At 45.3% G+C, this 17,786-nt stretch overlaps 1 protein-coding gene across 1 annotated transcript in view; it reads left to right on the top strand.

The window, feature by feature from the left end:
• Nucleotides 1-1,615: 1,615 nt before the first annotated feature.
• The window catches only part of LOC126278143 (facilitated trehalose transporter Tret1-like), a 52,227-nt gene continuing 36,056 nt past the window's right edge, over nt 1,616-17,786 (top strand). Inside the window, exons 1-2 of the mRNA XM_049978034.1 lie at nt 1,616-1,835; nt 11,657-11,945. Coding sequence (XP_049833991.1) covers nt 1,634-1,835; nt 11,657-11,945 — 491 coding nt within the window. The 5' untranslated portion in view covers nt 1,616-1,633. The remainder of the gene's footprint in view (nt 1,836-11,656; nt 11,946-17,786) is intronic.

Here is a 17,786-nt window from a genome sequence, read left to right as displayed (position 1 = left end):
TGCACTTTTAATTTGTAAGAGGTTATCCCGATTTCATGTCCGTCTTCCTTGAATTAACCTGCATTCAAGTAATTTACAGTTCAACAATCGCAGCGGCCGATGCAGCCAACGACGCCATTACGTGGCGATATTAACTTATGAAAAATTAGCGGAAGCGAAATACTCGCCCGCTATTATCATAATATTAATTTTTCTCCACAGCGGCACGAAGCTGCAGAAAATACGTAGCTTTAAGATTCTTATTTTCAGTACCATAGCCGACAGCCAGAGCCAGGACTCCGACTACAATGCAATGGTTAACGGAGGTAAGAAGAAATACTCTCGCGCGTGTGTGGGCCGCAATTGTAATTAATAACTAAAGATCTTTTGCTTTAAAGTGAGCTGACTAGCCGAGGAAAATAATATGAAAAGTTTATTACATTGTTCAACTTATATACTCATGTTTTAAGATTCAGCGAGTCTATTCATTAACGTAACAAATAATTTGAGATTAATATTGTTAAAAAGGAGAACTTCAGGAAAGCATTTAATCGCAAATCAAAATTAAATGAAATATCATTTTTATCAAGGCCCACCACGTAAGTCGGCAACAATCAAAAAATAATAATAACAATAATAATATATTAAACTGCGACGGCCGACGGACGCGAGTCTTTAGTTATTAATTACAATTGCGGCCCACACACGCGAGAGAGTACTTTTTCTCTTACCTCCGTTAACCATTGCATTGTAGTCGGAGTCCTGGCTCTGGCTGTCGGCTATGGTACTGAAAACAAGAATCTTAAAGCTACGTATTTCTGCAACTTCGTGCGGCTGTGGAGAAAAATTAATATTATGTTAATAGCGGGCGAGTATTTCGCTTCCGCTAATTACTGCAGATCTGAAGATGGTTCTAGAGCAACCGAAACCGGTCATGTGAATAAACATATTTGCAATCAAGACGGATTATAAGTAACATAGAAATGCACAGCTTGTGCTTATTCACTCCTTTCCCACCTGTTGCTGCTATCTAACGAATGTATCGTCTTACTTATGTTCCCAGTGTGACCTTTGAGTGCTTCTGCCCTCTTTCTACCAATCACACTTCTTTTTCGTCGGCATTTATGCTGTGATCCTCTGATCCTAGAGGAATCTATGGTATTACACTCATTTATCAGCAACTTTATATTCTCTTCAGACCACTCCAACAGTCATGCAACTCATGTCAGCATCAAAAGTAGACAAAATAACAAACTAAAGTTTTCTGTACTGCTAGCGCCGACGTTTCGCTAAACGATCGAGAACTAGCGGAACACGAGCGAGCACTAGCGAATGTGAACCGAGCTCGCCTACCGTTTACAACCGACAGAATTCTCGTTCGCCGATTCTCGCGTTCGCTCTGGCGTAACCAGGCGTAACGCGCAGTGTTGAGGCCGTTGTTACCGCACAACGACACAAAACATCTCCACTACTACACGACGCCCAGCTGCGTTCCGGTAATCACGTGCAGATGTCACCGCTGCAAACACCCTCCATTGTTCGGTGTGCAGACAGGCCGCCTCAGTGATTTACAGCGACAACCTCTGGCGCACGCTCGCGTGGTATTTAACGCGCCGCCACGGCAGACACTGTTTGCAATCTTCTGGTCGGCAGCATGAAGCGGTTTTCTGGAGAGGTGGCGAACGGCTACGGCGTCACCGGTGTGTACGTGCCGCGCGCGGCCCCAGAGACTGCCGCCAACGCCAACGCCAATGCCACCGGCCTGGCCTCTCCAGAGAAGCAGCCTCCGGGGGCGGAGGCGCCGCGCTCCCACACCAAGCCGGCGGTATGGCCGCAGTTCCTCGCCGCCTGCGTCGGTAAGCTGCACGGCTCACAGCGGCGGCGCCATCGCCCGTGCTGCTTCTACGCCAACAGTCGGTCAAAATGTAGTACAGCGACCCGGTCTCACGTCCGTTCCAAGTTAGATTCGCTATGCAAGTGCAAGGTTCCAAATGATTGGAAAAGAGCACAGGTAGTTCCAGTTTTCAAGAAGGGTCGCCGGCTGAAGTGGCCGTGAGGTTCTAGGCGCTACAGTCTGGAGCCGCACGACCGCTCCGGTCGCAGGTTCGAATCATGCCTCGGGCATGGATGTGTGTGATGTCCTTAGGTTTCTTAGGTTTAAGTAGTTCTAACTTATAGGCAGTGTGCTCAGAGCCATTTGAACCATTTTTGAAGGGTCGTCGAGCAGATGAGCAAAACTGTAGCCCTATATGAAACTTCCTGGCAGATTAAAACTGTGTGCCGGACTCGAACTCGGGTCCTTTACCTTTCGCGCAATATCCTTTCTTCCAGGAGTGCTAATTCTGCAAGGTTCGCAGAAGAGCTTCTGTTAAGTTTCGAAGGTAGGAGACGAGGTACTGCCAGAAGTAAAGCTGTGAGGACGGGGCGTGAGTCGTGCTTGGGTAGCTCAGTGGTAGAGCACATGCCCGCGAAAGACAAAGGTCCCGAGTTGGAGTCTCGGTCCGGCACACAGTTCTAATCTACCAGGAAGTTTCATATCAGCGCACACTCCGATGCAGAGTGAAAATCTCATTCTGGGTACATATCTGTTGACTCAGGAAGTGAGACGTGGCTCCACGATCCGTTACAGCCATGAGGATAATATGCCTGTCATCTCGACTGCAAGTGATGAGGCCGTTGGGATCCAGCACGGCGTTCATTCTGAAGCCCTATATCTCTGACATCGATCCGTTGTAGAATTTTAGAACATGTTTTTAGCTCACGTATCATGCCATTTCTGGAAAGACAGTATCTACTCAGTAGGAATCAACTTGGATTCCGGAAACAGCGATCGTGTGAGACCCAACCCAACTCGCCTTTTTTGTTCATGAGACCCAGAAAATATTAGATACAGGCTCCCAGGTAGACGCCATTTTCCTTGACTTCCGGAAGGCGTTCGATACAGTTTCGCACTGTCGCCTGATAAATGAAGTAAGAGCCTACGGAATATCAGACCAGCTGCGTGCCTGGATTGAAGAGTATTTAGCAAACAGAACACACAACAGGGAATCAGTGATCATAACGCCGTTGCAGCATCCCTGAATATGGATGTTAATAGGAATATAAAAAAAGGGAGGAAGGTTTATCTGTTTAGCAAGAGTAATAGAAGGCAGATTTCAGACTACCTAATAGATCAAAACGAAAATTTCTGTTCCCACATTGACAATGCTGAATGTTTATGGAAAAGATTCAAGGCAATCGTAAAATGCGTTTTAGACAGGTACGTGCTGAGTAAAACTGTGAGCGACGGGAAAAACCCATTGTGGTTCAACAACAAAGTTAGGAAACTACTGCGAAAGCAAAGAGAGCTTCATTCCAAGTTTAAACGCAGCCAAAACCTCTCAGACAAACAGAAGCTAAACGATGTCAAAGTTAGCGTAAGGAGGGCTATGCGTGAAGCGTTCAGTGAATTCGAAAGTAAAACTCTATGTACCGACATGACAGAAAATCCTAGGAAGTTCTGGTCTTACGTTAAATCAGTAAGTGGCTCGAAACAGCATATTCAGACACTCCGGGATGATGATGGCATTGAAACAGAGGATGACACACGTAAAACTGAAATACTAAACACCTTATACCAAAGCTGTTTCACAGAGGAAGACCGAACTGAAGTTCTTTCTCTAAATCCTCGCACAAACGAAAAAATGGCTGACATCGAAATAAGTGTCCAAGGAATAGAAAAGCAACTGGAATCACTCAACAGAGGAACGTCCACTGGACCTGACGGCATACCAATTCGATTCTACTCAGAGTACGCGAAAGAACTTGCTCCCCTTTTAATAGCTGTGCACCGCATGTCTCTAGAGGAACGGAAGGTTCCAAATGATTGGAAAAGAGCACAGGTAGTCCCAGTCTTCAAGAAGGGTCGTCGGGCAGATGCGCAAAACTATAGGCCTATATCTCACATCGATCTGTTGTAGAATTTTAGAATATGTTTTTTGCTCGAGTATCATGCCATTTCTGGAAACCCAGAATCTACCATGTAGGAATCAACAAGGATTCCGGAAACAGCGATCATGTGAGACCCAACCCTACTCGCCTTATTTGTTCATGAGACCCAGAAAATATTAGATACAGGCTCCCAAGTAGATGCCATTTTCCTTGACTTTCGGAAGGCGTTCGATACAGTGCCATACTGTCGCCTGATAAACAAAGTAAGAGCCCACGGAACATCAGACCAGATGTGTGGCTGGATTGAAGAGTATTCAGCAAACAGAACACAGCATGTTGTTATCAATGGAGAGACGTCTGCAGACGTTAAAGTAACCTCTGGCGTGCCACAGGGGAGTATTATGGGACCATTGCTTTTCACAATATATATAAATGACCTAGTAGATAGTGTCGGAAGTTTCATACGGCTTTTCACGGATGATGCTGTAGTATACAGAGAAGTTGCAGCATTAGAAAATTGCAGCGAAATGCAGGAAGATCTGCAGCGGAGTGGCAACTGAGCCTTAACATAGACAAATGTAACGTATTGCGTATACGTAGTAAGAAGAATCCTTTATTGTATGATTATATGATAGCGGAACAAACACTGGTAGCAGTTACTTCTGTAAAATATCTGGGAGAATGCTTACGGAACGATTTGAAGTGGAATGGTTCAAATGGCTCTGAGAACTATGGGACTTAACTTCTGAGATCGTCAGTCCTCTAGAACTTAGAACTACTTAGACCTAACTAACCGAAGGACATCACACTCAGCCATGCCCGAGGCAGGATTCGAACCCCAGACCGTAGAGGTCGTGCGGTTCCAGACTGAAGCGCCTAGAACCTCTCGGCCACTCCGGTCGGCGAAGTGGAATGATCACATAAAATTAATTGTTGAGAAGGCAGGTGCCAGGTTGAGATTCATTGGGAGAGTATTTAGAAAATGTAGTCCATGAACAAAGAAGGTGGTTTTTCAAATCACTCTCTCGACCTATACTTGTGTATTGCTCATAAGTGTGGGATAGGTACCAGGTCGGGTTGACAGGAGACAGAGAAGATCCAAAGAAGAGCGTCGCGTTTCGTCACAGGGTTATTTGGTGAGCGTGATAGCGTTATGGAGATGTTTATCAAACTCAAGTGGCAGACTCTGCAAGAGAGGCGCTCTGCATCGCGGTGTAACTTGCTGTCGAGGTTTCGAGAGGGCGCATTTCTGGATGAGGTATTCAATACATTGCTTCCCCCTACTTTTACCTCCCGAGGAGATCACGAGTGTAAAATTAGAGAGATTCGAGCGCGCACGGAGGCTTTCCGGCAGTCGTTCTTCCCGCGAACCATACGCGACTGGAACAGAAAAGGGTTGTAATGACAGTGGCACGTAAAGTGCCCTCCACCACACACCGTTGGGTGGCTTGCGGAGTATAAATGTAGATGTAGATGTAGATGAAAGTCCTTCTCAATTCTGTCATCCTCGCAGAATCGGCGATGTTTACCCCGATCGCACACGACGCCGCCATCGCACCCCTCCGAAGTCAACAGTCACTCCAAACTGGCCGCCAGATGGCACTTCGCTTCCTTCGGAATCTCCGTCTTTTTTTCTTTTTCTTTATCTTGTGCCTTTGTCCCGAATCTGCGCAGAGTCGGCAGAACGGGTTTGGCACAGTTAATTTAAATGGTGTACGGATGCCCTTCCTGGAGTAGGCCAGGACTGAATGGATAAAAGTGTCTGCAAATCGTGTAACTCAGGCAAGACTTGGCTTTTTTTTCTTTTCTTGAGTCACCAGTCTTCTGACTGGTTAGATGCTGCCCATCACAAATACCCCTCCTGTGCCAATCTCTTCATCTCAAAGTTGCACTTGCAACATCCTCAGTTATTTGCTGGATATATTCCAATCTCTGTCTTGCTCTATAGTTTTTCCCCCCTACAGCTGCGTCTAGTACCATGAAAATTATTCCCTGTTGTCTTAACAGATGTCATATCATCCTGTCCCTTCTCCTTATCAGTGTTTTCCACATATTCCTTTCCTCTCCAATTCTGCGCAGATCCTCCTCATTCCTTATCAGTTCACCTAATTTTCAAACTTAGTCAGTAGCACCACATCTCAGAAGCTTATATTCTCTTCTGTTCCGGTTTTCCCACAGTCAGTGTTTCACTACCATACAATGCTGTGCTCCAAATATACATTCTCAGAAATTTCTTCCCCAACTTACGGCCTATGTTTGATACTAGTAAACTTCTCTTGGCCAGGAATGACCTTTCCAACAGTGCTACTCTGCTTTTGATGTCCTCCTTGCTCCGTCCGTCATTGGTTAATTCCTTAACTTCATCTACCTCGTGACCATCAATCCTGATGTTAAGTTTCTCGCCGTTCTCATTTCTGCTACTTCTCATTACTTTCGTCTCTCTTCGATTTACAATACGTCCATATTCTGGACTCATTAGACTGTTCATTCCATAGAGCAGATCATTTAATTCTTCTTCACTTCCATTCAGGTTAGCAATGTTATTAGCGAACCCAGTCATTGATATCCTCTTACCTTGAATTTCAGTTCCAGTTTTAATCATTTCTTTTATTTCCATCATTACTTCTTCGATGTACAGATTGAACAGCAAGGGCAAAAGACTACGTCCCTGTCCTACACGCTTTTTAATCTGAGCACTTCGTTCTTGGTCGTTCATTATTATCCCCCCTTGGCTCTTGTACATATTGTACATTACCCGTCTCTCCCTATAGCTTACCCCTGTTTTTCTCAGAATATCGAACATCTTGCACCATTTGACACTGTCGAATGTTTTTTTTCCAGATTGACAAATCCTACGAACGTATAGAATTTTCTTTACCTTGGTACCAACGCATTATTCATCTAGAGGTGCGTGAAAAACAGCGTTAAAACACATCGAGGCTGCACCAACTCTCGTCGTGAATCTGCCTGGAGGATTCGATCCGGCACCGGCGCACCTCCCCATCCCTTAAACGGTAATTTAACACGGCTGGCACTATATACCCAAATAGATGTCACAGCTAGTAACTACGTACTGGTATTCATCAGTATCTAATGCTAATGGCGACTGAGTTCTTAAGTAGACCACACAGTTAAGGTCCTAGGTCTCCTGTTCGCAGCCCAGAACACAAGCAGTGTACCCAATCTGTCAGCGTAGTGTGTCTCTGGGGCGAAATTTGGGAATCAGATCGATATTCACATGGTGAGACGATGGAAACCACCTAAAAACCACATCCAGACCGGAACACAGAGTCACTGTCGTTAATACGCCGGGCGGATTCTATGAAGGGGCCTACGTACTTCCCCGTCCAGGAAACGGTCCCGTTAACACCATCGGCACCTCGTTATAACTCTGCCTATGCGGATTACCTGGGGTAGAACAAACCACGAACATCGAAGCTCCATCGAGATAGTGACTCCATAACTCACTGCGGTCGGGGAACGAAGGACAGTTTTCAGCTGGATGAACAATTGTCAGTTCAACAGATTCTGACATTGCTTTGACAACTTGGCTTATTAAGCACTGTAAATAAAAGTGCGTAAATTTTACCCATTCAGCTTGTGTGTTTGTGTTTCAGTTTAAAAGGTCTACGATGTATCCAGCTCCTACGGCTGCAGACACAACTTGCTCTGGTGAAGACGACGGGATGTAAGGATCAAAGATGTCTGCAGTTGTAGGAGGTCGATATGTGATAGCCCTTTAAACTACAAACACAAGACACACAGTTGCATAGGCAGAATTTATACTATTTTACTTGAAATGTTCAAGTAGTCAAGCACGAAAAAGCAAAACAGAAAGTAATTTGTCTTTCGCTATAGAACTGGCAGTCGTTCATCTACCAGAATAATGTCCTTCACCAATTAGTAGCCCTTGTATGATGGTGACTGTGGTAGACATACGGACTCGGCATCTATATGAGGCTTCGATGGCAGTCTTGCAATGTTCGACGTGACTTCTCCCCAGGTTCTCCGCGTGCGCCGACTTTAAAGCAGGAGCGGATGAACACTAGGGCGGGGGTGCGGCGACCCCTGTTTGTGTATGCACCACCATCCGTCGATTTCGGAATGAGCGAAGCGTCCACTGTAGGTCCATCTCGAGCTACTGTACTTGGAGGCGGAAGAGGTACCATCGTGGTCGATCATTATAAACATCGCCAACACTGCAGCCTCAGTTCGGTGTCTATACACGAAGATGACGTGCTACAGACCCGTTTTAACCGACAGGAAGAAGATGCTGTGATATCCAAATGATTAGCTTTTCAGAGCATTCACACAAGGTTGGCGCCGGTGGCGACACCTACAACGTGCTGACATGAGGAAAGTTTCCAACCGATTTCTCATACACAAACAGCAGTTGACCGGCGTTGTCTGGTGAAACATTGTTGTGATGCCTCGTGTAAGAAGGAGAAATGCGTACTATCACGTTTCCGACTTTGATAAAGGTCGAATTGTAGCCTATCGCGATTGGCGTTAATCGTATCGCAACAATGCTGCTCGCGTTGGTCGAGATCCAACGACTCTTAGCAGAATATGGAATCGGTCGGTTCAGGAGGGTAATACGGAACGCCGTGCTGGATCCCAACGGCCTCTTATCACTAGCAGTCGAGATGACAGGCATCTTATCCGCATGGCTCTAACGGAACGTGCAGCCACGTCTCGATCCCTGAGTCAACAGATGGGGATGTTTGCAAAACAACAGTCATCTGCACGAACAGTTCGACGACGTTTGCAGCAGCACGGACTATCAGCTCGGAGACCATGGCTGCGGTTACCCTTGACGCTGCATCACTGACAGGAGGGCCTACGTTGGTGTACTCAAGGACGAACCTGGGTGCTCGAATGGCAAAACGTCATTTTTTCGAATGAATCCAGGTTCTGTTTACAGCATTATGATGGTCGCATCCGTATTTGGCGACATCGCGGTGAACGCACATTGGAAGCGTGTATTCGTCATCGCCATACTGGCGTATCACCTGGCATGATGTTATGGGGTGCCATTGGTTACACGTCTCGGTCACCTGTTGTTCGCATTGACGGCACTTTGAACAGTGGACGTTACATTTCAGATGTCTTACGAGCCGTGGCTACCATTCATTCGATCCCTGCGAAACCCTACATTTCAGCAGGATAATGCACGACCGCATGATGCAGGTCCTGTACAGGCCATTCTGGGTACAGAAATTGATCGAATGCTGCCCTGGCCAGCACATTCTCCAGATCTCTCGCCAACTGAAAACGTCTGGTCAATGGTGGTCGAGCAACTGGGTCGTCACAATATGCCAGTCACTACTCTTGATGCACTGTGGTATCGTATTGAAGCTGCATGGGCAGCTGTACCTGTACACGCCATCCAAGCTCTGTTTGACTCAATGCCCAGACGTATCAATGCCGTTATTACGGCCAGAGGTGGTTGTCCTGGGTACTGATTTCTCATGATCTTTGCACACAAATTGCGTGAAAATGTAATCACATGTCAGTTCTAGTATAATATATTTGTCCAATGAATACCTGTTTATCATCTGCATTTCTTCTTGGTGTAGCAATTTTAATGGCCTGTAGTGTAGATTTAAAACAAATGCAGCTCTAAATCAACAGTACATCCATTGACTTCCCAAATGAAATCTTTGTGGAAACCATCTCCCAGCTTGTCGCTAAGCCACAACCTTGCTCTATTCTTTCTTTGAGGTGTGCTATTACTGCAAGTTTTGCGGAAGTTTGGAAGGTAAGAGATGACTTTCTAGAAGACGTAAAGGTGTGAGGACGGGTCGTAATCGTGTTTGGGTTGCTCAAGGCAGAGATCTTGACCCGAGAATGCAGAAGTCCCAGGTTCGAGTCCCATTCCAGACAACAGTTGTAATCAGCCAAAAGGTCTCAGTCCTTTACTTGTTCGGTGCTTCCTACCAACGCAACTGACTGGTCAGCACATGTAACGGCCATGCAGAGGATCCGACTTCAGTTCCCAGTACGGCTAGCGATTTTTCCTTTGCGAGAGAACTGGAATGGGGTCCACTCAGCTTCTTGATGACAGTTGAGGACCTACTTGAATGGGAAGTAGCGAGTCCAAGGTCTGGGAGCTGACAGCGATGGGGAGAGCGATCTGCTGGCTCCGTGCCCCTCCGCACCACATCCGGATGACGCCAACGCGGTTCGAGACTGAAGCGCCTAGAACAGCTCGGCCACAACGGCCGGCCTACGTGGTACTAACGCCATCTGTGTATTTGCTGTCCCACTTTAAGGTATCAGGCAAATCCAACACCTTCCATAAAAACCCTGACACGGTAAGCAAATCCAGTAGTATGTCACATAGCTCCGAATAAAACGTGACATTAAATTAACCAAAGTAATACGAGTAACGAGTGAGCAAATGGAATACCACAGACTAACACAAGAAACAAGAACAGAAACCGAGAGCAGAACCGTGTTAAGCTGAAGGCCCTACGATAAGGGACGGACACCCACGTCGCCAGCTAACCGCTAGGTCCATCCCCAGCCCATGTTAAGAGACAGAGCCCTCCAGAAGAACAGTATAGATTTTAAGATAACGCTAAAAGGCCCACACCAGCTGGAGGTTTTAGCGTGAGACTTTTTCGCGTCTCTGTTACGTTGAAAACTTTAAAAACATTGCCCCACCACGAAAAGTATAACGTTTTTCATTGGATAGACAGAATTTTTGTAGGCGGAGCTTAAGGTTAACATTGAGACCCTGATTGGTCACATGAAAACACAGCCAGATAGTTTTTTTTAAACCAACTTCGGTAAATTGTAGTAACACGACAAGGTAATGATCGCACGCGATGCCGCATAACAGAGCATAAAGCTTCACTCAGAACTGCAGATTTCTCATCTGTTACACCCCCTTTTTGCGTAATAATAGTGTCGATCGTCAATTAAAGCTAATGGTGTTCACATTTGCCACTTGAAGTAAAATCTGAAACGCGATGATTTTTCTGTTATATAGCTATTCAGAAGCCACATCAGCCACTGTAATTTACGACAAGTTATAAGTAATTAAAGATAACTGAGGGTCACTGTAGACCATTTTGATAGTTTTCTCTTTTGTGAAACTTAATTTAAACCTAGATTATAGATATGATATGGCATAGGTCATCCTTTGATCCATTGTAGAACTTGGAAACCCATTCAGGGAATATTCGTTTACATTTTTGTTGGACTCAGTTGGTTTTTACCGTCCTGTATTAAAACATTTCCTTTTATCAATAGTGCAATTTATAAACAATGTTTTGTGAGTAGAATAAAATTTCCAATGGTAAACTTGACTGCTTTTTCGACCTTATTTTACCAGCTAACTACAAAGAGGAAAGCCTTGAACCCCTTCCACTAAATTTAGTTAGTATTAAGATTCTTTTACAGGGAGTGCAGTGGAGCTGACGCTGAAATCATTCAGTATTTGGTAATATCATCGCCAGTCTCACTGAACTCTTCTGAATTCTACATGTCATGTGTGGTCTGCCGTCTCCTTACCAGCAACAGGTCCCAGGTTCAAACTAGTCAATTCCCTAAAAAACACGCTCAGAGCGTCGTTGCGCGGAAGTGGTAGGGAGACACGATATAGAACAAACAGACACCACCCAGAATGTTAGACCACGACTTCTGTGACCTGGTTGTCCCCATTGTATTGTGCAGTTGCTCACGCTACGTCCGCCTGACTGAGAGACAGTACAGTGTGCGTTGCTGGCGTTGTGCGCAGTGAACCTGAACACGTTCGCGTTCGGCTCGTCGATGGTGTGGCCGGCGATGGCGCTGCCGCAGCTGCAGTCGGCCGAGGACGGCGTGGTGTCGCTGCCGCTGACGGTCGACGAAGGCTCCTGGGTGTCGTCGCTGCTCGCCGTCGCTGCCGTCGTCTTCACGCCCGTCTTCTCGGGGCTCACCGAGTTCGTCCCCCGCAAGCCGTTCGGCTACCTCACCGTGGCGCCGCTGCTCGTCTCCTGGATCCTCAAGATCGCCTCCACTAACACGGGGTACCTCTACATCGCAAGGTGAGCTCTACTACCGTGTTATCAAATCGGCGTCGGACGGGGAAACCTGCAGTCTCACGAGGGGAGGCCACGACATTCGGATCACAGTTTTACTTCAAACTCTGCACATCTTTAGTAGGCCGTTGAAACAACATAATGTGCTAGGTAGACTTTTCCGGCAATTCCGAGAAAAGCGCAGGAGATGTTTTCCGCGTCTATTATGTGTCGTATGTATCCGTGCGTAGGTGCCGGACGGTAGAGTCTATGGCGGTCAGGTGGTTAGCGTTCGAGCTTCGTGAGACGAACTTTATTTTCGTTTTATTTATTTAACTTATGGCATCTACAGACTACAACTGTACACATACTATTAACTAATATAATAATAATTGTTGTTGACAAGAAAGAATACAAAAAGCTCGTAAAGGTTTAGGATTAGTGCAAAACCTCTATAATAAAAAATGTTTATCTTTAAATGCAAAAATTAGGCATTACAATACAGTCATTAAACCATCAATGTTATATGCCAGCGAAACCTTGGCACTAAACAGGAAAACTGGTCTAGAAAATCTAAAGAAAGAAGAAAGAAAAATAATTAGAAAAATTTTGGGACCAAGATGGACCGAGAATGGATATAGATTACAGAAAACATCAAAAATTGAAGAATATTCTAACATAGAGATAGACATGAGGAAAAGACGCCTTAAATTCTATTGCCACATAATGAGACTTCCTGAACACAGATTAACAAAAAGAATTGTAAAATACGTAGATTCTCTTGTTAATGGAGGAGAATGGATTCATAAAGTTAAATAAAATTTGGAATTAGCAAAAATTACTAAAGAAGAAATAGCTGCAAGGAACAATTTTAGAATAAAAGTTGAAAAGTGGGAGGTTAAACCAGAGACAAAAGCACCGAGAACCGGAACAAAATGGAGCGAAGAAAGAAGAACTAAATTTCCGCAAACAATGAAAAACTGGTGGGCAAATAAAAAGAACCAGAAGACCAAGAAAAACGGAAAGTGAACCAGCTTTACTTATCGTCTTCCACATGGGTGCTTTACGACTAATAATAATAATAATAATAATAATAATAATAATAATTGTTGTTGTTGTTGTTGTTGTTGCTGTGGTAATCAGTCCTGAGACTGGTTTGATGCAGCTCTCCGTGCTACTCTATCCTGTGCAAGCTTCTTCATCTCCCAGTACTTACTGCAACCTACATCATTCTCAATCTGCTTAGTGTATTCATCTCTTGGTCTCCCTCTACGATTTTTACTCTCCACGCTGGCCTCCGATACTAAATTGGTGATCCCTTGATGCCTCAGAATATGTCCTACCAACCGATCCCTTCTTCTAGTCGAGTTGCGCCACAAATTCCTCTTCTCCCCAATTCTCTTCAGAACTTCCTCATTAGTTATGTGACCTACCAATCTAATCTTCAGCATTCTTCTGTAGCACCACATTTCGAAAGCTTCTATTCTCTTCTTGTCTGAACTATGTATCGTCCACGTTTCATTTCCATAGTATACAAATACTTTCAGGAAAGACTTCCTGACACTCAAATCAATACTCGATGTTAACAAATTTCTCTTCTTCAGAAACGCTTTCCTAGCCATTGCCGGTCTACATTTTATATTCTCTCTACTTCGACCATCATCAGTTATTTTGCTCCCCAAATCGCAAAACTCCTTTACTACTTAAGTGTCTCATTTCCTAATCTAATTCCCTCAGCATCACATGACGTAATTCGACTACATTCCATTATCCTCGTTTTGCTTTCGTTGATGTTCATCTTATACCCTCCTTTCAAGACACTGTCCCTTCTGTTCAACTGCTCTTCCAAATCGTTTGCTGTCTCTCACAGAATTACAATGTCATCGGCGAACCTCAAAGTTTTTATTTCTTCTCCATGGATTTTAATACCTACTCCGAACTTTTCTTTTGTTTCCTTTACTGCTTGCTCAATATACAAATTGAATAGCATCGGGGACAGCTTACAACCCTGTCTCGCTCCCTTCCCGATCCGTTTACTTTAAGGCTTTCCTCTTTCTTTTTGAAGCTGTTCCCGTGTTTGTGTATTTCTACAGCTTCTCTAAACAAACAGGGTGATAGTGTTCCTCTACAGCCAGAACTTCCGTGTCGGTCGTATATTGCACAAACACTGCGTAAAGACAATTTTCAACCAACAAGGAAGATCAGAGAATGTCTTAGACCGGCAAAGAATAAAAGGGACCCACTTACATTGTCGGGAATATACCGCTTTCCACGCACAGCGAAAACGTTTATGTCGGAATGAATGGACGATCAGTCAACACCAGGATCAAGGAACATAAGCGACATAGCAGGTTGGGGCAGGTGGAGAAATCGGCCGTGGCAGAGCCCGCGCTGTGTGAGACCGACCATGTAATCAAATTCGCCAACACGGAAGTTCTAGCTCTAGAAAAGCACTATCACACCCGCATGTTTAGAGAAGCTGTAGAAATACACGAATAGGGGAACAGCTCCAACAAGAAAGAAGAAAGCCTTAAGGTAAACGGATCCTGGCTCCCCGTGCTGCAGCGAACGACCGTCGCAGGTAGCAAGAGGAGAACCGCACCGGAAATGACCTCGGAGAAGCCCTCGGACGTTGGCGGGCCAGGTACATATAATCTGCGGCCGAGAGCTCGGCTCAACCCCACAACAACGCTGCCGGAAGACGTCGGCCTTACCCTGTACAAGGCCGCCATACGACCGCTGCTGGAGTACGCCGCTGTCGTGTGGGGCAACACAGCCGACACTAACCTGAAGCGCCTTCAGACGATACAGAACAGGGCGCTACGACTGGCACTACACCTGCCAAAGGACTTCCCCACTGAGGAGCTCCACAACGTCGCCGACGTCAAGCCTCTGCGTCAGAGGTTCAAGGACGCTGCGACAACATTCTATGGAAAAGCCGAGAGGTCGACCAACCAACTGGTCAGAGAACTAGGCAACCGACCACACTGGCGGTCGTCACTTCGCTGGCCAGACCTGCTGCGTGTGTAAAGCCAGGCAGCAACCATAAACTCATAGTCCCCAGTGCAGGACAGCCTAGACACTCAAACACCTATCCTATAAAATAAACCTATCTTAATGTAGGAAAAATAGCGAAAGGCTATTAAAACCTACGCCCATCACACGTGGAACCCAGGAGTGAAGGTTCCACACTTGCATGCACGCTGGGCTCGGCTCCAGTGCACCACCGGCAATGGAGGGTGAAGCTTTGACAATGTCAGCCACTCGTGCTGGCAAAACGTCAGAAAAGTCATCAGACGAAGTCGGCCGAAGAACTCGAGACAGAAGCAAATGGGCAGTTTGTAAATATATTTATAACTATCGACAAGTAAATGAAGGGACATATTTAGTTTTCTTGAAAACGTATGCCTGTCGTCATTTGTGAAATCCCTTACACATGGAATCTGGTAAGGTGACCGGAACTACTTTGCGCCTCAACGCTTCGAGCTGCAGACGCAGAGGCAGGCCGCGTTTGGCAGTTAGCTTGCGTGACGGTGAGACGTTGCTAATGTAGCAAGGAGGAATAGCGTAGGTGCAATTTTTTTGGGAACTGGAACCGTTACCCCATACATGTTCATCTTACGAAGCTCGCACGCTATCACTTTTTGTTTTTTTTAAGGAACCTCCCAGGCGCCCAAAGGGAGTCGTGGGGGCTAAGTGGGCAGGGGTCGCAAACCAAGGCCTGGCCACCACATCCCCTTCCCACCCTCCGGGAACCAAAGAAAGCGTACGGAACGCGGAGTTGGGGTACAATGGACATCACTAGTTTATTTATTTACATTTATTTCCTTTTTTAGAAAAATTAACAGTGAAATCACCGAGAATAGTAGGAAACCTGCGTCTGGAGGAGGAGGGCGCAGCAAGATCTCTGAGACTATCGACGTATAGTTTTTCCGACCAGAACGTTCCGATGACCAGAGGATATGTCGGTTCTAAGTGTGGAAGAGGCGGGGATCAACTCTTCATGGCAAGAAAACACCTGCTCTGGGGTGGGTTAAGGAAGAAACCGCAAAGGAAACTGGAGTAAAACAGTTTGACTACCATGAACTCTAACGTCCAGCACCTATGCACAGATACGTCAGTTACATAGTACAAGAGTAAAAGTTCACTTGCGATTTACCAGAGTCGTGGACCTTACTACTTGGACATTATGTTATTTTAATGGCCTCACTAAAGGCGCACAAAGTTTGAAGTAAATCTGCGATCCCAGTAATTGGGGTATTTCATATTATCGTTGATACATGCTGTAGAACTTTCAATGAAACATCATCAAATTGACTTCATATCTTAAGGAGAGAAAATCACATTAGCAAGGTATTAACCGCCTCAGTCCATGCTGCTCGAAAATTTCGGCCATGATTCCAACAGTATGCAGTTATGACCTTCTGAATCTACAGCTTCTAAACTTCGCGCACATCTGTTCGTTACTCGCTCCGCCCCGCTGCAGTCGCTTCGTGCGCGAGTGCGAAATACAGCATAGTTATAATTAAACTACATTAAATGTATTCGCACACGCGAATATGGACAACTACCAGCTGCGTAATGGGATGACGACAGTGAAAATTTGTGCCGGATCGGTACTCGAGCCCAGGTTTCCCGAGTATGGCAAGCGGTCGCCTTACATGTTGAAGACAATCGCCACAGCACTCCTCGAACACCAGACGAGACGTGCAGTTTCTGAAATGCTCGTCCCGAGCCTCCGGGCCGTTACAGTCAGCCCTCGGTCAAACCCAAGACAGATCGAGCGCCCAGCCCGTACTACACAAGGACGGCACGCACACTAATACTGCATGCACCGTGCGTGTGTTTGACTATAAAAATAAAAGTTCAGTTCTTTTATCTTCGCGGTTCGCGCATGCCCACCCAGACGCGAAAGATTGCTGCGTTGCCAGTTGCACGCGCCAAGAGAAGCAGCGCCATAGTATAGTTCGCAAACTTACGTTTAGGGAGGAACGCGCAGTTTATGAAGTAAAGCCATCACGGCCGCATTAACCCTTTCGCTGCTACAGAGACATGCTCCCCGCATTCCGAGCTGTGCGCGATTTTGTCATCACTGCACTGCTCGCCTGTGCAGACACATGGTGTTTCGACTGCTTTAACGCACTTTATCATTCGATTTCACGAAAACTATTTGGCCCAAAAATTTGATTTTTACACATCTTCTTGACTGATACCGCCTCCATAAATGACTTAATTTTGTTTCGATGTTCAATGCAGTTACTGTGCAGCATTAGATGTAGTAAACCACTGCACGAAATTTTGAACAGTTTGCACAGGTAAAAGTCCATAGCGTATACTTTCCGTATGGTCGAATTTAGTTGCCACTAGAAATTTCGAGAAATTACATTCAAACGAACAAAATTCATGAAGTTAGAGAATTCGATATTGTTTTTAAATAAAGAAAATATTAGGCACTGAGAAACGATCAAACTCAGAACTTTTCACTTAGTAGCCAAACACTTTAACCATTATGCTAACGCAGCTGATCAGTCAACAGCCCTCCCGGAGGTTTTTAAAATAGCACGCAAAATTGCGACAAACAATATTGGTATGACTATGAATTAGTCACGTTTCGTCGAAGTACAATAGGAAATAAACAATTACGGCTGTTCTGTATTGCTAAAAAGCGGTTAGTGAGAATGATACAAACACCTTTCCTTGCTATCGCCTGAATTACGAGGCTTATTGCTTGTCTGGTTTAATTAATTAATAGAATATGAAGCAATTGGTATAAAGAATGCTTTTTCCAAACTTTCTATAAAAGGAAGTCTACTGTAAAGACATTGCTTTTGTTCAATTACTTTATTTATGACTGAACGTTTCTAAAAC

Source organism: Schistocerca gregaria, chromosome 6, assembly GCF_023897955.1.
Source record: "Schistocerca gregaria isolate iqSchGreg1 chromosome 6, iqSchGreg1.2, whole genome shotgun sequence".
NCBI classification, from domain to species: Eukaryota; Metazoa; Arthropoda; class Insecta; order Orthoptera; family Acrididae; genus Schistocerca; species Schistocerca gregaria.
Note: the sequence above shows the minus strand (reverse complement) of the source record. Positions and strands in the feature narration are given on the sequence as shown.